General features: G+C 35.1%; 1 protein-coding gene across 2 annotated transcripts in view; it reads right to left on the bottom strand.

Moving 5' to 3' along the window:
* ADAMTS19 (ADAM metallopeptidase with thrombospondin type 1 motif 19) overlaps positions 1-25,031 on the bottom strand; it is a 261,654-nt gene that overhangs the window by 92,406 nt on the left and 144,217 nt on the right. For both annotated transcript variants that reach the window (XM_043465964.1, XM_043465966.1), the window contains 2 exons: positions 16,356-16,496; positions 14,782-14,932 (listed from right to left, as the gene is read on the bottom strand). In XM_043465964.1, coding sequence (XP_043321899.1) covers positions 14,782-14,932; positions 16,356-16,496 — 292 coding nt within the window. The remainder of the gene's footprint in view (positions 1-14,781; positions 14,933-16,355; positions 16,497-25,031) is intronic.

Here is a 25,031-nt window from a genome sequence, read left to right as displayed (position 1 = left end):
CCTATTCTTTATTTAAAAATTTAGATTTCGGAACTGTTTTAAGCTCTTAAAAATTCAATACTCTATGGCAGGAGTGTGATATATTTTATTTGCACAATTTTATCTGCTGTGACAGTTTTTCTGCCTAAAAATATTTCATACAAAAACATTATATTTAGAACATGATTTAGTTTAATATATGAGCTATTGTTTGTACATATCATTCATCAAAAATTTATCCAGGAACTAATTTTAAAGAATGCCTAAATCAAACAGCTTCTCTGTAATATTTTTGACTCTTGAAAATAAGCAGAGAGGTTAACTGTTTATCATGTACTTTTGTGGACACATTTATATTTGAATTAGTGGATATCTAACCTGAGGATTTTAGTTCCTAAAAGTTTTCTTTTTCCTCCAAGACAATCTTGTTAATAAAATTTTATAATTATGGGGTCAAATGATGAATTTTCCACCAAAGAAGAATTTTGCTTTATTAATTTTCAATAAAGCTTAGTTGTATTGTAACATGAATTATTTTAATCAAGTTCATTAGTTAACCAATGCATACTGAACTAAAAAACAAAACTTGTTTATGTTGTAGTTTTAAAATCATGCTTGCTTGTTGAACACTGTTGGTGGTCTAAATTCTGACCTTCAACCATTATCTGCTATTCAAAACAGCAGGTACTCTAATTGATTCCCACTTGAGGCCCTGAGAGCATAAAAGCAAACTTGGCAGCTTTTCAAGATAAGCACAGTCATGTAGAATAAATCTCTCATAGAGGAGATCTCTTTACTCTTTATTGTCTATAGTTCTGGGATCTTACGGAAAGTAAATTATAACCTCATTGTGAAAGGTAACTCAGATTCAGGATTTCAAACCAAATTGTCAAAAGTAAAGAAATAAAATATGGGAGAAATGGGATGGACGGTTTTCAACTTGAGAAGTGCAAAATCTCAGATATGTGATATTAGAGCTATGTAACACCAAACTCTTTCTTAAGAGGGGCAGGGTTGTGTATTTTGTTAGAAGCAAATGCTCTCTGTGTGTTTCACAGCCCAGAGTCAAATATTCCTTTCAACTTAATTAGTGAAATCTCTTAATATGTCAATTAAGAACTTTAATACTTAAAATGCTGTGCAAAGGAATCCAGGACAGAAATGCGTAACCCAGCATCTCCTAGCAAACTAACAAAAATAATATAACATTCTTTTTTTACTCCTCTATAATAAGAAATGACCATTAAAAGCATAAATGAAGTTGGATGTTTATCTCAAGAAGGCTTTTAAAAAGTTTATATGAAAAGCTATATCTTTTCAATGGAATAATTTAAATGGAAGATTAACTGTCCATGTATAGATATCATAAAATTTATCTTCAAAGACAACATGTACCCATTTTTTATAGAAAATAGATCCACTAACATGTCCTAAATTTCATGTTAAAATAAAAAATATTTAATGCATGTGCATGGAAGCAGCAATTAAATCTTGAACATGTAACTCCTTGTTTGTCCATAAACTATCTTCCAAACTATAATTTCAATAATGTAATGTCTGACTGTAAGTGTAATTCAGTATGGGATAATATTTTCAAAAATAATTTTTCTATCAGAGAGCACCTTGGTATTGTTAAAGATGAAAAAGAGGAACAAAGTAAGGGAAAGAGAAAGAGAGGTATCCAAAAAATAGAATACAAAGATTCAGAAGAAATAAGAAAAAGCTGAAATGTAGTTCTTTGTGGAAAATAATAATATTGAAACTAATCAACAAAAAAGAGAAGGTAAAAATAAATATTATTAGGAATAAAAAAATGAAGGGACATCTACTGATCATGTAAAGGCTTACAGAAATAAGAAGAGACACTGTGAACAACTTTACACCAAAAAACTTTACAATGTATATGAAATGGAGAAATATTTTTTAAAAATTTATTAAGAACTTGGTAAAATGGATCCAAGAAGAAATAGAAAAGTTGAAACTACTGTGTAACCACAGAATAACCAAAAGTATTAAAAATCTTCCCACAAAGAATACAACTGATCTAAACACTTGAATTCTCAATTTACATAAACTATCTAGAGAACAGAAAAAGAGAAAATATTTCTAAACACACATCATGATGCCCAAACCAGACAGCAGTTTGAAAAGAAAATGAAAGTAGTGATCTACTTCATTTATGAACTTAGATTGAAATAAACTACACATTTTTTAACAAACTTAATCCAGCAATCCATGAAAAAAATGTAATGTTCCATCACGATCATGTTGGGTTTTTCTTGGAATACAAGGCTACTATAATATTAGAGATTTGATTAATACAATCAAGTACATAAAAACTTCAAAATCTATGATTTTTGTATCTCTCGATATGCAGCTTGTGACACAATTAAACATCCATTCATTAAAAAAAGTTAGCAAACTAGCCACTGAAGGAAACATCTTGAATGTTAATGGACATCTGGACATCTATAAAAATCTACAACAAACATCACCAAAAAACCCATAAAATGTTGAAAGTTTCCTTTTAAGATTAGGAAAATAGAGAAGATGGCATCTTAGCACAAACATTAAAAAAAAGTGCATTTGTGATGTATTCAAAGCAGAGAGAGGAAGAACATAACTGTCAATCTAGACTTCTTAACTCAGCTAAAATTTTATTCAAGACTGAAAGTTAAATAAAGACTCTTCAAGGAAACAAAAACTGTTTACTGCCAACAGATTTTCCCCAAAGGAACTTCTAAATGTTATACTTCAAGAGGAATATGATCTCATAGGGAAGGGCTGAAAAGCACTTGTGATCAAAGAACCTGACAAAAATGATGATAAACCTAAATAAATATTTATTACATAAAACAATAAAAATTGGACTTCAGTCATTATTATAAACCTTTTTAATGGGAAGAAATACTAGAAATCTATCACATTTACATCTCAAAAACTTAATCCCTTAGCAGAATTAATTTGACCACTGACAGCTAAGTAAATTTGATCTCTTCTATTTTACTTCCTTCACTACATATGCTTTATGACTGCTAGTGGTAGAAGCAGAGTAACAGATGTCAAGAAAAGTATAGTCTATGGATAGCCAACAAATGTAGCAGCAAGCTTCAAAGGACCCCTCATTAGAACACATCTTGGTGTGTTAAAGAAAATCAAGGAGTAAGAAGAAATTTAGAGAATGAAGAACTGTCAGTACATACTTAATGAATCCCAGGTGGTGGTGAAGGCAAAAGAAGGGGAAAGCAGATGATGAGATGGTTAGACAGCATCACCAACTCAATGGACATGAATTTGAGCAAACTCCGGGAAATAGTGAAGGACAGAGGAACCTGGCATACTGCAGTTCATGGAGCTGCAAAGAGTCAGTCCATGGGGACGCAAAGAGTTGGACACGACTGAGCATGCACACAAAGAAAAGAATAAAAAGTGAGAAGGAACTGTTTGAAACATTTGAAAAAAAAATGATCCAGACATTCCTTGTAAGAATGAGAAATATAAGATAAAAATATTCCCCTTCTGGAATGGTGGAATAAGTTCCCAGAAGACCAATCCTCCTGTAGCTAACAAACATAAACTGTGGAATGACAGCAAAAAACAATTTTCTGTAGTTTCAAAATGTAGAACAAAGGCAGATCAGCTGTTTAGGGGAGCTTAAAGAATCGGCACAAGTTGAGTTCATCGTCTTTGTGACTTTGATCTGACACTGGATTGTGGCCATGGCATGACACAATGGTTAAAGTAACACATGCCATCTTTTTAGACTCATGAAGACAGAAACGGATGCAGTCAAAGCTGTCAAAACTTCAAGTGTTAGTTGCTCAGTTGTGTCCAACTCTTTGTGACCCCAATGGACTGTAGCCCACCAGGCTTCTCTGCCCATGGTGGGTTGCCATTCCCCTCTCCAGGGGATCTTCCTGACCCGGGGATCAAACCAGGGTCTCCTGCATTGCAGGCAGATTCTTTAACCATCTTTGCCATCTTCTTTAGCCACCAGGGAAGCCCCAAAAAGAAGAGAGTCAGAAAAGCTTAGGTCTTTATGTGACACCTGTACCATACATGCAAGGGACATGCTCGAAATAAGGAAAAAGTGAGCTGATGTAACATATGAAGTGCTATCCACAGCAGATAAGATAGTTTCCAGTTTGATTCTAACAAACTTAATTGTTTGTGAAAACAAAACTCAAAACACTCTTTGGAGGAATGCAGAGTATGTGCTGTGACAGGGGTCAGTAAACTCTTTCTGTAAAGGGCCATGCAGCATATACTTCAGGCTTGTGGGCCATGGGATCTCAGTTGCAACTATTTATCACTCACTGTAGTTTGAAGGCAGCCAAAGAAAATGTGTGAACAAAGAAGGTGACCGTATTCCAGTAAAACTTTATTTATAAAAACAGGCCACCAGTCCCTACCCCCAGAGTTTGCAAAAAACTAATGCATTGATAAATAACATGTTAATGTATTAATAATGTAGAATGAAAACATGTATATACAAATAAACATTCATAAATCTTCTGAATAGCTTGATTCATAATAGCTAACATACTGATGTCTACTAAGAGGTGAACTGATAAACAAAACAGTTTATGTTCCAGTGGAATACTATTCATCAAGAAAAAAGAACTGATTAGTCATACTCATAAACAGATATAAAGAATGTCTGACTTTTGAAAGTATAGGAAAATTTCGTTGTAAATGTAAAGTAGCAGAGGAGACAATAACAAAAAATAGAGCATAAGTATAAAACACAAACACAAAAAAGTTGACAAAAATTTTTATAAAACTAATTTAAATCAATATAGAAAGTATTAAACTAGCTCATGAAAATGCCAAAAAATTATTGCATTGGTTTAAATAGAAAAATACAAAATCTAGTAATTGCTTTTCTCTAGTAAACATATCCATCTAGCCATACTCATATCTGTGATTCTATTTTATCTGGAAAGGTTAAAGATAAAAATGTGATAAATATTAATTAGGATAATGGTTTTAATGACATACAAAATAGATTTTAAGGCACAAGCCATAAAACATGCAAAAGAGAAAAACAGATCAACAGATAAAAGTCATAAATATGTATGTGCCTGTAATATAACTAAATGATATATAAGTAAATAATTGACAGAAACACAGAGAAAAATAAATCAGTTGTTAGAGTTGGGTATTTGAACACATTTGTTAAACTTTTCAACACTAAAAGATCAAATAAAAATAAACACATATTTTGAATAATAATATTATGTTTCATCTAAGATTTAGTGACAGATAATGAACTTTAAAAACCATACATTCTTTAGCAGAAGACCCAACTAGATATTTCTCCAAAGCAGACATACAGGTGGTCAACAGGCACATGAAATGATACTTAATATCGCTAACTACTAGGGAAATGCAAATCAAAATTACAATGAGATATCACCTCAGGCTGGTCAGAATGGCCATCATTGAAGAGTCTACAAATAAAAACTGGTGGCGACAGTGTGGAGAAAAAGGAACGCGCTTACAGTGCTGGGGGGAACGTAAAGTGGTATTGCCACTATGGAACACTGTTTGGAGGTTCCTTAAAAACTAAAAATAGTTACTATGTGATCCAGCAATTCCACACATGGGCATATATCCAGAGAAAACTCCCAATCACAAAAGATACATGCACCTCAATGTTCACTGCAGCGTTATTTACAACAGTCAGGGCATGGAAACAACCTAAAGTCCGTTGAACTGATAAAGTCAGATGAACTGATAAAGAAGATGTGGTATGTGTGTGTGAGTGTTTATGTATGTGCGTGTGTGTGTATATATATATATACACATATGAATATTATTTAGTGATAAAAAAGAATGAAATAATACTATTTGTGGCAACATAGATGGACCTACAGATTATGATATAAAGTGGAATAAGTCAGAGGAAGACAAATATCATATCACTTACATAGGGAATCTTAAAAAATGAGACAAGCGAAATTATTTACAAAACAGAACGATGCTGTTCTCTCGAAACATCCCACCCTCGCCTTCTCCCACAGAGTCCAAAATTCTATTCTGTACATCTGTGTCTCTTTTTCTGTTTTGCATATAGCCTCCAACTAATAAAAATAAATGAAAAAAAAAAAAAACAAAAACAGAATGAGACTCACAGATGCAGAATACTAACTTATTGTTACCAGAGGGAAAAGAAAGGGAGGGATACATTGGGAGTTCTGGTTTAATGGATATGCATTACTGTATATGAAATAGAGAATCAATAAGGACATATGATACAGCACAGTAGGAATTACATTCAATATATTGTGAACACCTAGAATGGAAAATAATGAAAAAGAATATACACACATAAGAAAACAAAAATAGCACAACCTAGTGGGAAAAGTTGATTGATTCACCACTTCAAAACTGTAGAAAGACACTGTGTATAAAAAGCTATAAATAAAAGCAAAACGACACGCTTTGACACGCTTTGTGACATAATGACATGCTTTATAAGTAATAAGAAAGTCTCATCTAGAATACAGAATACAGAAAGAACTCCTGCAACTCAAGAAAAACAGAAAGCTTAAAAAATGGGCAAAATGTAAATAGGTAATTTACAGAGAGAGAGACCTAAAAAATAAAAGCCCATGTCAATAAGAAGTCATAAAAAATTAGTTCTAAGGGAAAAAATTAAAGAGCTAGATTATCCAGTCAAGTAATTTGCCATCAAACTCACGTACTCACATACTGCATAGGACTAACACTCAAAGAATAGGATTAAGCTTTGATTAGATGGCAAGAGAGGCAGATTTAATTCCTGACAGTTTTAACCGAATTACAGGAAGAAAGAACAGTAAAAAAAAATCTTCAACTTTACCAATTTTAATGGCTATTCTACCCAAAGCAATCTATAGATTCAATGCAATCCCTATCAAGCTACCAACGGTATTTTTCACAGAACTAGACCAAAGAATTTCACAGTTTGTACGGAAATACAAAAAACTTCGAATAGCCAAAGTAATCTTGAGAAAGAAGAATGGAACTGGAGGAATCAACCTGCCTGACTTCAGACTCTACTACAAAGCCACAGTCATCAAGACAGTATGGTACTGGCACAAAGACAGAAATATAGATCAATGGAACAGAATAGAAAGCCCAGAGATAAATCCACGAACCTATGGACCCCTTATCTTTGACAAAGGAGGCAAGGATATACAATGGAAAAAAGACAACCTCTTTAACAAGTGGTGCTGGGAAAACTGGTCAACCACTTGTAAAAGAATGAAACTAGAACACTTTCTAACACCATACACAAAAATAAACTCAAAATGGATTAAAGATCTAAATGTAAGACCAGAAACTATAAAACTCCTAGAGGAGAACATAGGCAAAACACTCTCCGACATAAATCACAGCAAGATCCTCTATGACCCACCTCCCAGAATATTGGAAATAAAAGCAAAACTAAACAAATGGGACCTAATGAAACTTAAAAGCTTTTGCACTACAAAGGAAACTATAAGTAAGGTGAAAAGACAGCCATCAGATTGGGAGAAAATAATAGCAAATGAAGAAACAGACAAAGGATTAATCTCAAAAATATGCAAGCAACTCCTGCAGCTCAATTCCAGAAAAATAAATGACCCAATCAAAAAATGGGCCAAAGAACTAAACAGACATTTCTCCAAAGAAGACTTACAGATGGCTAACAAACACATGAAAAGATGCTCAACATCACTCATTATCAGAGAAATGCAAATCAAAACCACAATGAGGTACCATTACACGCCAGTCAGGATGGCTGCTATCCAAAAGTCTACAAGCAATAAATGCTGGAGAGGGTGTGGAGAAAAGGGAACCCTCTTACACTGTTGGTGGGAATGCAAACTAGTACAGCCGCTATGGAAAACAGTGTGGAGATTCCTTAAAAAACTGGAAGCAGAACTGCCATATGACCCAGCAATCCCACTTCTGGGCATACACACTGAGGAAACCAGATCTGAAAGAGACACGTGCACCCCAATGTTCATCGCAGCACTGTTTATAATAGCCAGGACATGGAAGCAACCTAGATGCCCATCAGCAGATGAATGGATAAGGAAGCTGTGGTACATATACACCATGGAATATTACTCAGCCGTTAAAAAGAATTCATTTGAATCAGTCCTAATGAGATGGATGAAACTGGAGCCCATTATACAGAGTGAAGTAAGCCAGAAAGATAAAGAACATTACAGCATACTAACACATATATATGGAATTTAGAAAGATGGTAACGATAACCCTATATGCAAAACGGAAAAAGAGACACAGAATACAGAACAGACTTTTGAACTCTGTGGGAGAAGGTGAGGGTGGGATGTTTCGAGAGAACAGCATGTATACTATCTATGGTGAAACAGATCACCAGCCCAGGTGGGATGCATGAGACAAGTGCTCGGGCCTGGTGCAATGGGAAGACCCAGAGGAATCGGGTGGAGAGGGAGGTGGGAGGGGGGATCGGGATGGGGAATACATGTAAATCTGTGGCTGATTCATATCAATGTATGACAAAACCCACTGAAATGTTGTGAAGTAATTAGCCTCCAACTAATAAAAAAAAAAATAAAACAAAGAAACAAACAAAAAAAACAACAATTTATCAATGCTAAATTTATCAACAATACAGTATTCATTTATCAACAATAAATTTATCAACAATACTGTATTCATTGCCCAAACAACTTCTTGCCATCAAGAGCTATTTCATGATAAGGTTTTTTAGTTCAAATTCTTGTTGCCTCTGGAGTTTCACAAGGCCCAAATCGCAGAGACTCAATCTTCTTGAATTCTTCAAGGTACTTATTTCAATGCCAGGCTGTCCATTAGATCAAATGAGAGGTTTTAGGAGTCCTACATACTTTGATGTATCAAGTCAACATAAGAGAAATTTAAAACTGGTCTTTCTATGGTACTTTCAGTCACCATAGACTTCAATTACACTGGAAAGTTCTTTATACAATATGTATGTAACTCACTGTGCCTAGTCCGAAACTCAAGGCTGAATCTTAAGTTTCCTGGAGGCCTTCATTTTTTCTTTTTCAGCAAACTTTCTTGTTTCACAAATAACGTAACCCTCAAGCAGACATTTCTTATTGATTCTGAGGAAGCATCCATACCTCTGCATTCTTAGTCAGACGAATTAATTTTAGGTAGCCCTGAAGATAACTTATTGTAGTTGTAGCTGGCTCAGCCACAAGATACCAGATGGCCTGGAGGCACCAATGCTCAGGATCCAGGAACAAGGCTATCCAAGAATTTAGCATATTCATGGAAAAGAGTAAGCAATTATTGCTGAGGGTTGGGATGTTTCACAAGCATCTCTACAGCTATGCCTTTAAACATTTTTCAGATGTAAGCTGCTATTTCAAGGGTAAATTTATATCATTAATTAAATCAGCACATACATAATGTTGGAGTCCCCAGTGCTTGTATATAGCTGTTAGGAAGAATAGAAGAGCAGCATCCAATTCAAATACTATGGGCCAACTGCCATTGTCTCAGACTGTACCAGATCCAACACACATGTTGAAAAGTTGCTATGAATTCTTACGCCTGCAACTCAACATGTATTTATAACTTATTGGAAATAAGATGGCCATAAGGATGCCTGATAACTCATGTGTAAGCTGTGAAATATAAGCTATATACTCTTACAAATTGTTTTTTATGTAGCTATTGAATGACTATCTTAGAAGGTTACGTTCATATTCTCTGGACATATTATACAGCTAAGAATCAGTGAGTAATTGATTATTATTTTTATGAGTAAAATGTCAAAGTTATTATTCCATCATTCAGTTGATTCATTTATTGCTTTAACAAATACTTATTGAACACTCTTTTAGGAGACAGAGGTACAGTGATAAAAAGGACTGATGACTCTTTTGAGGTTATGGAGCTTGCCTTCTAGGAGATTTGTTTTGGATAAAGTCTAGACCACAGACTGGTAGATGTGGTGACTTCACATGTTTCCACCCGAACGTGTAAGAGTGTAGCTTAACTCGCAGAACTCTTCTACTTCTACACCTATAACTACTTCACTTTATATTTTTAACTTCTACCTCCTGATACTCAGGGGCTCGTTGATGCCATGATAGCTTCAAGTAACACTGTCTCAAACTCAGTGGGAAAAACATAGCAATTGCATACTTTCAGACTTCATTTTACTCTCCTTGCCTTCAGCTTTTGGAACTTTTAAACATTTCCACTTTGAAAAATGTCTTCACTTAGCCTCCAAGATCTACTTTCTCTTGGTTCTATTCCTACCAATAGACTTCTTCAGAGTTTTAATTACAGCTTTTTCCTTATTTTCCTAACCTCCAAATAATGTAGTGATTAAGCTCTCAGACTGTGAGTTTTTCCTCTTCTAACTCATTTCATAGTATCATAATTTAGTATTATGAATTCAGTATCAACTCCTTGTTGAGGACTTCTAGATAGATGCCTATCTGGACCTACTAACATCTCTACTGGGATGTCCAATGGACATCTTAAACTTAAAACATGAATCTAACTCCATTTTAGTGTGTCTGCTATCTGTTTCTTCTTGTTATATTCTTCCCAAGGTAAATGTATGGCTTGCTATCTGACTCCCTTCAGATTTCTAAACAAATGTCACTTTCTTTAGGAAGCTTTCTCAGATTATCCTATATAAAATAGCACCATTCCCACCTTCCTATCCCTGGTTGTATTCCTTACCTTTCTCATCTGAATTTATGCTTCTCTAAAACATTATTACCAACTGGCATATTACATATGTATTTACATATTGTCTGTCTCCCCAGCTAAACTTCAAGCTCCATGAAGGTGGAGGTTACCTCCTACTGTGTTATTAGTACATAGAACAACAACTAAAAAGTAGCTGAAACTCAATGCATACTTTATACTTATCAAATTATTGATTAAATTTTTTAAAAAATTTCTTCTAGGGCCCTATCTAACTACCCACCTACCTACCTGTCTACCTACCTACCTACCTACCTACCTAATGTTTTCCAAGTTCCACCAGTTTGGGATGGAAAAGGTGATTTTCAAGGGCAGTATCAGAATGGTGTTTTGGATTTTGGAACTAAAGTCCAGCCTCTTAGCCCTAAGAGACTTTAAGAGATAACACACTTCCTCTTCTTGTTCTACAACACTTCCTCTTCTTGTTCAATAAATTGTGACTTAGAAAGAAAAAAAGGTTTGACTAATGTTACACCACTAATAAGAGACAGAACCACTGTCAGAGCCCAGGCTTCATGCCTTTGCAGTTAGTGTTCTCCAACCTAAACCTTGACTAGGAGACGTTGCTTTTTCCTGGTTGCCCACAGCAGCCCAATCTTTTCTGGCATTATTTTAAAATTGTCCTTAACGAAGATTATACACAGATTGGATGAGAGAAAAATCTGGCTTTAATTCCATGGACTGTATAGTCCATGGGGTCACAAATAGTCAAACATGACTGAACGACTTTCATGAATAAAAATGTCATATGTGTATACACACACACACACACACATATAATTTCAAGGGAAAAAAGGAGAACATTTCTGGATACTTAAAACCTAAAACTTAATTCCGTTTGCAAAATGCCTAGTTTAAAACAAAGCAACATCCTAGGATATTGAGAAACAGATTTAAGATCTCCTAACAAACTGCTGGGATCAAGACTGCCGGGAGAAATATCAATAATCTCAGATATGCAGATGACACCACCCTTACGGCACAAAGTGAAGAGGAACTAAAAAGCCTCTTAATGAAAGTGAAAGAGGAGAGTGAAAAAGTTGGCTTAAAGCTCAACATTCAGAAAACTAAGATCATGGCATCTGGTCCTATCACTTCATGGCAAATAGACGGGGAAACAGTGGAAACAGTGTCAGGCTTTATTTTTCTGGGCTCCAAAATCACTGCAGATGGTGATTGCCGCCATGAAGTTAAAAGACACTTACTCCTTGGAAGGAAAAGTTATGACCAACCTAGACAGCATATTAAAAAGCAGAGACATTACTTTGCCAACAAAGGTCCATCTAGTCAAGGCTATGGTTTTTCCAGCAGTCATGTATGGATGTGAGAGTTGGACGGTGAAGAAAGCTGAGTGCCGAAAAATTTATGCTTTTGAACTGTGGTGTTGGAGAAGACTTTTGAGAGTCCCTTGGACTGCAAGGAGATCCAAACAGTCCATCCTGAAGGAGATCAGTGCTGGGTGTTCATTGGAAGGACTTATGCTGAAGCTGAAACTCCAATACTTTGGCCACCTCATGCAAATAACTGACTCATTGGAAAAGACCCTGATGCTGGGAGGGACTGGGGGCAGGAGGAGAAGGGGACGACACAGGAGGAGATGGCTGGATGGCATCACCGACTCGATGGGCATGAGTTTGAGTAAACTCCAGGAGTTTGTGATGGACAGGGAGGCCTGGCGTGCTGTGATTCATGGGGTCAGAGGCCTGGCATGCTGCGATTCATAGGGTTGCAAAGAGTCGGACACGACTGAGCGACTGAACTGAACTGAACTGAACAAACTGTTACACTTTCATCAGAGGTAGAAAAAAAAATACACGCAGGTAGGTTAGTAAGAAGCAACGATATGAATAGAGCAAACAGCCTAGAAAAAGTTTTTAAAAAATCAATTACGATACTTCTTGACCCTGATGGTGTAGTGCTCTAGGGAATAAAGAATCTAATCTAAGGATCTAATCCAAGGATTTTCCCATACAAAAGACAATGTAAAAAAGGGTGAATTCCATAAAAAGCAGTAGAACATAGTAGTTGCCTATACTCTTGTTCTTTGGATTTGCATCTAGCAAGCCTATGCTTGCATCATAAGCGTAATCACTTAATTGTGCTATTTTAACTTCTACAAAACTCAAAACTGTTAACCTATAATGTAGAACTGAATAATAACTATGGCATATAATTGCTGTAAGAATTAAAATAGATCATAAATATAAATGATTTACACACTCTGTCATCCATTTTAAAGTTCAAAATACTGTGGAATGATACTAGTAAAATTTAACCAACTGCAATATAGACTTAAAATAATTTCTAAAATTTTTAGAAATAGTATTTATGAAAAATGATCTAAAATTTACCAAAATTATGTTTGTAATTGATCATTTGCTGAGTTTTTCTAAAACTTCAGGTAATGTAAAACTTCATAAAATGTAAACATTTTTCATTGTTCAGCTCTATCAGTTTTCTATAGCACATCAACTGAAACCATCTCCTAACGCAACAGTACAATAGCAATGATTGACAGCTTACTGTTTTCAAAAACATGCTAATTTCTGCATGTAGATGTGTCTGCCTGCAAAGCCAAACTTTCTGACCTCAAAACACTCATTTTACCATGATGATTCAAGAAAGAAGACTGTGACCCAATTTTTGATTGTCTAAAGTCCTTGGAGGTGAAAGCAGAGTGGATAAGAAGATCGGTAGGTGAGAGCAGAGAGGTATTAGGACAGCTAACAGATGGTCAACCTGGCTACTATCATAATTATCACACCCAATGCCAAGGTCCAAGCATCCATAGGTCTGCCACATGTGAATCCTGTGTGTTCATTCATAATCACACACCTATATCAGTTCCTCTGGATGTCTGTTGTTGCTGATGATTATTACAGTCTACACACACTTTCACATGTCACATTTAACACAGCTCCAACTTCTTTATACATTCACCTATTTTAAACTTAAGTCAGATATTCACTGAGTGCCTAGCATGTGTCAGTCACTGGACTGAACACTGGAGAAACACTCTGCCCTCATGGAGCTTACACACTAGGGTGGAGAGTTAATAAAAGGAAAATAACATGTAAATGAACAACAACTTTGATAAGAACAAGAAAGCAGAGAGAGCATAAAATATGTCATAATGCCATATAATCTTTTCCTTATGATGGATTTTAATTATTCTGCCAATAATTATCTTGAATGTTGAAGACAGCATTATCTTCAACAAAGCCAAACTCCTTTCAGGCAATCACAGAAAGTTAGGTACAGTGAAATACAGCTATCAATTCACTCCAAGCATGATTATGAGTTTAAGCCTGAAATACAAAGAGTGTGCAAGCATGTGTACGGGAAAGGTAGGAAGAAATGGGAAGCAAAGGGATGAGCTGCAGGAAGAGAGACAAGAAGAGAAAAGGAAGGGTAAATAGAGCTAATATCTTACATCAGTTAAGACAGTCATTTTGCTCAGTCTTTCAGATTTCAGATTATCCTAGAATGGGACAAGTGGACTCTCTGAATAATTAGTTTGAATACTAATATACAGGCATTGCTTAGTTTACCATCAGACATTTACCCTTTGCTTCTAGTTTAACTATCAGAAATGTACTCTCTAATTTCTATTCCTATAGAATATATTTATTTTCAGGGTTAAATAAGTAATAAAGCATTAAATAATCCATCCTCAGTAATTACCTGTTCATACACTGTTTTTATTACATTTTCACCCAGATATCTACCATGTAAGAGAGACTTTTTTTTTTTAAGAGAGACATTTAAAATAAAAGCAATGAACTGTCATAAAGCACAGGTTTCCCTGACTTAAGCATCATTTTTGAAGTAGGAATTCTTGGATCATTCCTTCCTCACTTTGATTCAATACAGACACCAATTTCTACCACTTTCAAAAAGGCAGGGGAAAAATGAAGAAACCTTTTCTAAAAAAATCCTTCTTTCCGATGCTGGGGTTCTTTGGAGCCACAAACTCTAAAGTCATCTCCCCCTCCTCCAATCAATACTTCTAAATAACAGATGAATACACACTTTAAAAAAGTTGCACCTCGATACAACTCTTACCTGCATCTCTTGACAAAAGGAAGCCAGTGGCCCAAAGAGAATCTGACATTGCTCATCAGCAGTGTATGTCATCTCTGGCAACTTGGAAGGAACCATCACAGAATTGACACTGTGGGGATTTGTCTGCAGCAAGCAGTTACTGGCCTTTGACCTAGCAATATGCAGATAATGTGTGACATTCTGAATTAACTGCAAAAAGTTGTTATAATTAGTTAATGTAGCAATAGCAAACATTTTAATACTATTAAATGTGTTCTTACTTTTATTTATAAGCTCTTCTATTGAATGCTCATGGAAATTATCTCATATATGAGAACCATGTGTTTACAATTATTACAATAATCCTATCAATATTAATAAAACAATGTTCAAGTTAATAGAACTTTTTGATTTTAAAGATCGTTCATTTGAATTAATTAAGCTCATCTACACAACACCGTGAGATGGTTATTATGTTACACATCTGTAAGGTGAAGAAGCTCAGTCTCAGAGAGTAACTGCTTAAAAGTAATGTATGAAGGTAAGAAATCAACTATATTCAAGGATTTAAAGAATCCAGGAAAATCATGCTCAAGTGACTATTAATAGTAGGAATATTTTTGGACTTGACACTGCACCACAACTTCCATTTATGGGGTAAAATTTAATTTTATCATAGCTCTGATTCACGAGAAGACAACTAAGCCAAACCACACACTCACGAGGGCCTACAGAGGGGTTGTTGCTTCAGTGACAAAGAACAAGCCCAGATGACACTGCCCATGTTTCTGGAAAGAGCTATAGTAATGTAATAAATATATTTTAGTAGATTTTAATATTTATTTGACAAAAAATTAACTTGACGATTTAAATAGTATGGAAAAATAAATTTGAGTAGTGAATTTAGCTAGTTAGGTATTTCTATGTTCCTTACTTAGATTTTTGAATACTTCAAGCATCTCTCTCTCACTTATTGACTGGGACTTTGCATATCACCTATTGGTACTGTTTCAGCTTTCCCTTCTATTACTGAAGAAATAAGTAAAGAACAGGGCTTTAAAGGGAAAATCAGAACAATAACACTCTTTTTCATTTTTTTCCCAACCAGGCAAAAGCTAATATTACCAGCTGAATGTTGAAAAGAGGAGAATCTAGGACTATAATCATGGTGAAAATTATGGATTAATGAAAAAAGACTCAGAGTTTAGAACTACGAAGTAGAAAGGCAGAGCTTTTGTTAAAGAGGTTTTTGATAACAACAGATGTAGAGGGATGAGCATTGAGAATGTTTCCACTGAGAATTTCTGAAGAGGCAATTTAATATTATGCAACATTTTTTATCATTGCAATAATTTTCAGCCTTACAAATCATATTGCCTAGTCTCTTGTTGGAAAATGTGGAAACTAAGAAACGAGTTGGTTGAATAATATGTCCCAATTGACACCATGAGCCAGTGGAGAGCCAGGATTAGAACCAAGTGCCTTGATTCCTAATCCACGCCCTTTCCACTCTGCCATGCCACATACCAGGGTGGGTAGAGGAAGCAGGCGCACATACACATTCATGACACAACAACAGCAAGTGACCTCAGTACCTTAGAAATCTTTCCAAATCTTCCTTGCTACATCGGGACCATGAGACATCACCAAGATTTTGTCCTTTAATCCATTCACCAGACATGATATGAAGACCATCAGCACATGACGGGTGGTCATTGTCATGATTAATCCCCATGCTGATTCGGAATATAGTTAAAATTTGAAAATTATATTAGATATAAATTTTAACTCATTATACCTGCAATTAAATGACAGCTAAATCATTAAAACAATGAGAAAAATTATTTTTAATTTTAATTTTTATTTTTTATTGAAGTATAGCTGAATTACAACGTTGTGTTAATTACTGCTTTATGGCAAAATGACAGTTATACATATATATGTATATATGTGTGTGTGTGTATATACACACACACATACATACACATTCATTTTCATATTCTTTTCCATCAGGGTGTATCACAGGATACTGAATATAATTCTTTTTGCCATAGATTAGGACCTTGGTATTTATCCATTCTATATATACCAGTTTGCATCTGCTAGTCCCAAACTCCTGATTTATCCCTCTCTTAACCCCTGCTCCCTTGGCAACCACCAGTCTATTCAGAAAGAAATTAGTTTTAAATGTAAAAATAAAATTAATTTCATATTGATTATTTTTAAAATTATGTTTATCTAGATTAAAGGTCAATGTTTTTATTTAGTAAAAAACATTTTCTTGATTAAAGGTCAATGATTCTATTATTAAAAAATTTTCCCAGTCAGTAAATAACATGTTTAGTTCACCTATATCAGTATAATCTATGTTATTTTCCACACAGTAGTAGGTATGAAACACAGAAATACTTAAGTTTCTATTCAACCATACTAGATTCTTGCTCTTGCCTGAATATCCTTTATTCATTCCTTTTATCAAATCTGAAGCCACATTAAAGTATTGTTTCCCCCAGCTGCTTCATGAGACAGTCTTCTTCCATGCATCGTAAAACACAAACTGTCCCTGGGAAACCTTCACGCTCTCAGTCATCTTCATCTTTTCTCTTGAATCCTATCTGGTGCTCTAAGTTGGAACTCTGATCTAAAACTCTGACTTATCTTCTAATGGATGTACTGGAATAATATTAAATTCAGTATGTCTAAAAACTGCCATAATATTTTCTCTTTCAAACCTCTATGTACTCCTGTATTCTCTCCCTTCTTTTTTTTTTTTTTTGTGCCTTTGCTAGCCACACAGTTTGCCAAACCAAGGACCCTCATCATTTATTCCTTCCTCTTCCAAATTATCACCCAGGCTATTTTGTTTACTAATTGTTAAGGGCAAGCCCTGCTAATCTACTTTCTAAGTATTTCTTTCCACTCTTATCTCCTTTCAGTTCCTTTTGTTACTAAAGAGGATAATAAAATTATTTAACCTTGACAACTACTGTGGCATCCTAAGTGGGTTCTGTGCCTCTAATCTTGAGCAGCATTCTCCTTTCTCCTCCGGCCCTGCTCCAGTGAGATCCATTTAAAACCACAATCGGGCTGCCTTTCCTCTGCTTTTCCGTTACCTATACAGCCATTTCCAGCTCTTTAAAATGGCGCGTAGTTTCTTAATCTCCTTCCAAGCCATTTATTGCGTTTCTTTTCAGCAAGGGCAAATGACTTGTAGTTTCCCAAATATTATGTTTTTCCTTATTCTCTTGAATTTTCTATGTGTCATTTTCTAAGTGTCATATACACCACAAAAAGGAATATACAAACTTCAATTAAATAATTCTATGCTGCTGCTGCTGCTGCTAAGTCGCTTCAGTCATGTCCAACCCTGTGCGACCCCATAGATGACAGCCCACCAGGCTCCCTCGTCCCTGGGATTCTCCAGGCAAGAACACTGGAGTGGGTTGCGATTTCCTTCTCTAACGCATGCATGCAGGCTAAGTCACTTCAGTCGTGTCCGACTCTGTGCGACCCCACGGACAGCTGCCCACCAGGCTCCTCTGTCCACAGGATTCTCCAGGCAAGAATACTGGAGTGGGTTGCCATTTCCTTCTCCAAAATAATTCTATGAGGTCGGAACTATTATAGTACACCTTGTGCAGATGAAAAGTAACTTTCTCAAGGTCATACAGGAGAAAATGGAAAGTAGTGATGTTCGAACTGAGGAGACTGGCTCTAGAATCATGTGACTAACCATTAACCATTTGACATCTATGAATTCTACTTCCTCCCTAACCCTATGCAAAGTGTTTTTCCCTCAATGTCTTTCCCTGGAAAAATTCTGCTTAATCTTCAAGATTCATGTAGATTACTTTTAGGAGGTTTTCTTTTATTTTCTCCCACCTCACTTATATGTACTATCTTCCCCCCCTCCCCATCATGGGATACTATAAACAACAGTATTGCAGTGTTTTCTATAGTGTACTGTATGTTTTTTACTTTTGGTTATCTAATTTCTAATTGCCAGAGACTTATCACTCTAAAATGATGGCATACTGGAATCATATTCTATAAACACTAATTAAATTTAAACCAAGCCAGCATGTTGAATCACTTCTATTTCAGTAAAAGTTGCATATAATCTCCTATGAATTCTCATAATGAAGTCATTAAAGTAATTGCTTGTGAGAGAGTTAATACTGAAGACGTAGAAAGAGGAAAGTTTGGTTTTGTACATGTTACATTTGAGAAGATGGCAAGATAGAGTCCAATGCTCCTTTCTCCTCATTGTGTAACAGATAATAACTAAAACAGTTTTCATTAAAATATTGCGAATAACAAGAATATCTATTCTGTATTTTAAAACACAAAGAAAAGAACTGTTATAGAAGTTGTTAAAAATTACAACTACCTATATTTTCTCGTATGAAAATAAAACTTTCAAAGTTATTGAACTACATTTTCAGTTAAATAATTTAAAATTTTAAATAAAAATTGCTATAGTTAACGTGCTTTTGAAAGAGGAAAATGATAATAGGATGAATTAATTAATTTATAAAGAAGAGTAATGAATTAGAAGTTTGCTAACTTGAAGACTGTGAAAATTATCTAAATAAAATTAAAAATATTAAATATATTTTTTCACTTTAATGTTAGAAAAATTCAGCTATATGGTAAATTATATTTCTCTTTTCTCATCTAATTAATGTCCTTAAATAGGGTCTGTATCAACACATATAAATAGAATGACTGATAGAGGAAACAGGAAGAAACATCTTTTTCATACTTTGAAGATGAAGAGGAAAACTAACAGATGATATGGACTAAGCAGAGGTCAGTTCACTTAGTGTGGGGTAGAGAAAAAGACAGAGGAGTTAGATTAGAATCTTCTGTCTCCATCTTATTCATGTGACCAGAGGCAATTTAAATAATACTAAAGAAACAAGAAATAAGCATGCCTTGGTTTCCTTGTTTGTGAAATATACCTTTCTGACTGGTTGCGAAGATTACATGAGGATGATGTAAAATGCCTAGCACAGTGCTTAGAAAAGAGCAGGAACCAGTAACTTTCTTTTGAAATCGGGACAGTAAATCAGAGATGTTTTATTTCTCTCATCTGTTACAAATACACAAAAAACTATCATTAAAGGCAATTTACTGTGCTGACTTTCATGAAAGTGGGGATTTAAGAAAATTCAAGTAAATAACAATGGCAAGAAGTTACTTTGTTTGGTTGCTAAGCTAAAATAAGAAATTGTACATATGGCCCAGTCTCCCATATTAATAAAGATGCCTTAATGCACTGTATGGGTCCAAAGCTGTCCCTGCTTGCATCACCACCTTGCTTCCACCAGGGACTCTGTCTGCAGCACATGTCACTGGGTGACCCTGTTAAAACAACAGCCACTGGCCACATGGAACATGCTCAACCATCTGTGTTGGTGCAGGCTTTCAAATCATATACAAATGCTTTATTTTTGAAAGGCAACTGGGCTTTTTCAGAAATAATAAAATTTCTTAAATAATGTGTCCGTTTGAGAGAAGAAGAGGGACTCCTTCCAGGATTTAGCAATTTGGACATGATCCCAAAGCAATGTAATGTGATTTTCCAAATTGGGAAGATTACAACTTCTCATCCAGATGATCATTTTCCTTCAGGGATCCGGATTCTCATGTAAGAAATTAGCTACAGCCATGGAGAGATCTGGTGATTCAAGCATTGTTTACCATTAGTTAAATTTTCCTAAAGCTATTTAACTTGTAACAGAAGTTATCATTAAATTGGGACAGGGCTTTTTTTTATAACCACACATCTGGAACTATCAGAGACACTGCTTATTTTTGATTCTACAGATTTGAAAGAAAACAATTGTGAACCTTTATCTGTGCCAGTCACTGTATTAATCATTCTCAGTGATATCATTTAATCCTCACAATACCTCCAGAATGTTTTTATTATCATGACTTCTATTTTACAGATGAGGAAGGCACTGAAGTTAATGTTCGAGCTGTGACTCAGACCCAGGCAGTCTGTTGGTCAAAAACAGTGAACTTTAAACCAAACTATAGATCAAAAGTCTCCATTTATACATAAGATTTCTTTTCGGAATGATTTTTTAATGTCTCCTCTTCGTTAGCAGAAATACACCTCCACAGGTATAGACCCAGAACCGACTTGCATGCACTGTATGGAAAACATTCTTCAAGTAAGACATTAGCAACACCTCTCCTCACACTATGCAATGGAGCTACATTTTAATAATCTCAGTTTAAATTCATTTTGACAAAGAGCCTTGGGCAAATAAACTCTCTACTAACATTGTACATGGTTGTCAAGTCAACTGAGAAAATATTTTTATCTTATAAAACTTCTCAACTTGTTTAAAAGTCCCTGCCAGGAAGTTTTGTGATATCCTGCGGAAAGCTGGAGAAGCATTTGCATTTTGAAGATGGTCCCTTTTGATGTTTAATGAGTTAGAGAAGAGAACGCTTATGAATTCACTCACATTTTTTGGATAATTTGGAAAGGATCTGAGTTGTAAACATTCATATTTTAAAAGAGTAAACTTTTGGGGGACTGAACATGTTAAACATTTTGTCACGGTATCTTTCCACTAAAAGCTATATATCATGTATAAAAAAATTGATTAAAAAAAGGAAACAAACTATTACAATGTCTAACTGGAAGTGGATTATACTTTCATAAAATGACACAATTTCATACGATTCAGTGACTGTATCTGATTTGATGTAACTTCACTGATGTGTACTCATGGAAAAAAGCCCAACATTAAGAAATATGAGACATTTTCATTACTTTTTATATTTTAAATCATTTAAATCATTTCACTTTGCACAAAACAAATATGTACTTCTACTGGCAAGTCAAAGGCAATGAAAAGTAAGTCAGCAACAGGCTAAAAAATCAGAGGATAAAAAATAAAACACACTCTGCTGTGTGCTACATAAAAGATAAATTTAACAATTCAACAAATACTTGTAAGAACACACTAAGTGCTGGGCACTGTACTGAGCTGGGGTCATAAATATGAGTAAGATCCACTTTTTACCCTCAAGGAGTTTATCATCTACTGGGGCTAGAATACTCTTACCCTCAGGCAGCTAAAGATGTCTGAATCCTGTTCTTCTATGTTCCATAAAGCTCTCCAACCCACTGCTCCTTTTCCACCACTACTTCCATCAACCAAGACAAGCTGAGTTACTTCACTAGGGCTTTCCTGGTGGCTCAGAGGTTAAAGCATCTGCTTGCAATGCAGGAGACCCGGGTTTGATCCCTGGGTCGGGAAGATCCCCTGGAGAAAGAAATGGCAACCCACTCCAGTATTCTTGCCTGGGAAATCCCACGGACGGAGGAGCCTGGTGGCCTACAGTCCACGGGGTCACAAAGAGTCGGACACAACTGAGCACTTTCACTTCACAATAACCCTTTAACTCCTGCCCCTTAACTCTCTGCCTTATTAAACCATGATTTAATTACTTTTTTCCTTATGCAAACATTAACACAAAAACTAGTTCCCCAGGTAAAATCTTTCAGTTCTCCTTGGCAAGCAACAATACTGAAAAAGTGAATAATAAAGAACCATGGGACTAGTTAAAAGGCAGATTCCTGGGCCCCACCAGCAACCAATCAAAAGAGAATATTTATATGTAAGAAATGGCATTAACACATTTTCTAGATAATTCGTACTTAAAATTCTGAGAACTAGTGAGCTACAAGTTCAAAATCCAAACTTTCTGTCCTGGTTTTCAAGCAACCGTAAACTGATTTCAATCTGATTTCCACTGTAACAGTTCATTCCAGCCTACTGTTTTGTATAGTCCCTTCTTGTCAAAATACTTTTTACAGCTTCTTTGAGAACTTCTTCCCATATAAAGGACTCTTCAATAAATTCTAACACATATTTCTCATGACTCTTAAGTTTTGTATGGTTCAAATATATGGCACATAAGATATCAGAACCATCTTCTATTTCTGGTGAATTTTATATATAACTTGTAATATGTACAAGTTATCACTACCTAGACTTCAGTGTTCAGAAAACAAGAACTATCATATTTTCTTTTTAATTCCTTGAATTACTTACTTCAATATCATATTAAATAAATTCTACGGATTTATCAACTGATATGGAATCATAGGAGCAACTAAATATTCTGTACATTTGATGGAAAGTTGAAACTAACATGGCATCTTACTGACTTAGAATAACAATAAGCCTGAAAAGTCTATGGATGATCTGCTCAAGGAAGGTTGCTAGCCTTACCCTAGACCATACATTTGCCAAGAATGCATTAGAGAAATGTAAACAGAAAGTCAACTCTTGTGTGGCTGTTCACTAACTGGGTGATTTTTCTCCTTTTCCACCTACTCACTGTGACATCCAAGCCTACATTTGGAGAGAATCTCATATGGGAGTGCTGCCACTTGTCTACTGGCTTAATTCCCATCATGATTAATAATTTGGACAAACCACTTATTACTCTAACTGCTATCACTGTCTAAATAAAGTATCAAATACAAAACCTGTGTTAGTGGTCTATACGAATCGTCACAATAAGTACACTTACTGCTAATCCACTAAAAATTCTGAATGATATAAAAGCATTCCTTGAATGAACAGAGAGATGTATGGCCACTGGGTGGAAAACCTCCTCTTTGCATTGAAGCATTTATAAATATAATTATAATACCACTACTACTAATTATTATTCATTTGCTGTGTATTATCCACTTAGTGTTACAAATCAACAAATGTGCCATGTGATTAGAGTATCACCAACCTAACAGTGAACCTTGAGAGGGAAAACTTAACCACATTTTGGGAGCGAAGAAAATTACTAAAGGCAGATAAGACTGACTGGCCCAAAGTTCATTCAGAGAGTAGCTGGTATGACAAGAACTCAAGCCCAAGTCCCGTGTTGCTTTCTCGCTCATCTGCCCACTGAGGAGTTTTTAACCTTAACCAAGGTGTGTGTGCTACCTGTGACTTCTGCTGTATGGAATTCTAAAGCATACAGTATGGGAATGGTGAATTTACATGTCACTATTACCAATTTTACTGGGTCAAAGAACATTAATTACAGAATAATTAATTTTGAATATTTTTAACAAGCAATGGATTTGACAAGTAAAAATATATTTGTTTTTGTCATTATCTGTTTCCCACCCTAAGAGTCCTTGATGATGTCTTTATCTTCATTTTTTATTTACTTCTTATTGTTTGTCTACTCTTCCTTTAGAATTTCTTATAGAGATATGCTGATTGGTATCGATTCAGAATGAAGCACACATATTTTACTTCCTTCTAAAGGACTCCTCCAGTAAATTGAGAAAGATTAGCCAAATATATGCTCTTGGATGCCTTCTGGAGCATATGCTGGCTTCTTACTCAATAAGCAGAATCTTAGATTACATTGTACTCCTGCTAAAACTGTTAGAACTATCCCTTCTCAGTTTGTGACTTCAGGACATGCATGAACTGCTTGAACAGGCCTGTAATCTGACTTTAAAGAAGACTCATCAAAACTGATGCGTAATTTAACTACTGTATTTCTACATAGTTCATTTTATATAAGAATCAAATTAGCACACGCCAGAAAGGAAAAATACTTTGCCATACCTATATTTGTAGAGTCATAAAACCGTATTTTCTTTTTCTCAGTCATGGCAATTGCATTCCTTGACCCAAACTAATTTCTCTTTCTCTACCTCTGAAACTCAACTGCTTTCTACCCTGAATCTCTAAATAACTGTCCAACAGATGAGTATTCCTAAAGCAAATGTTTATTAATTCATACAACAAATGTTTGAGTGTCTATAATATACAATGCACTCAACTTGGTAGTGTATGAGGAAAAAGTGTATTAGACAGTAACCCTATTTTATAGAAATTCCTGTCTAGTAAGGAGTATGTGCGTGTGTGTGTGTGTGTGCGTGTGTAGCATATGCATATCAGAAATTAAGTAACAAGTGATACTTACAATGAACAGTGGAAGGGACTTAAAAAAGGAGGTATATTTCCAGATAGACCTTCAGGTATAATTTGACAAAAGGAATTACATTTGTCTTGACCATTAAATAGATTCATTTGTCTTTACTTAATGGATAAGTAAAATTTGAAAAAGGTATAAATCAGTAGGGTTTGGAGTTGGAATAAGAAAAAAGCATTAACAAAGACATGAAGCTTGAAAACTATGGATTGTTTAAATTCATGAAATAGAGCAGAGGATTATAAAGTTAGACAGATTGGGACCAATCTATAAAAGTCATG

The sequence above is a fragment of the Cervus canadensis genome, chromosome 4 (assembly GCF_019320065.1).
Source record: "Cervus canadensis isolate Bull #8, Minnesota chromosome 4, ASM1932006v1, whole genome shotgun sequence".
NCBI lineage: Eukaryota > Metazoa > Chordata > Mammalia > Artiodactyla > Cervidae > Cervus > Cervus canadensis.
This window is presented reverse-complemented; position numbering and strand designations above follow the sequence as displayed.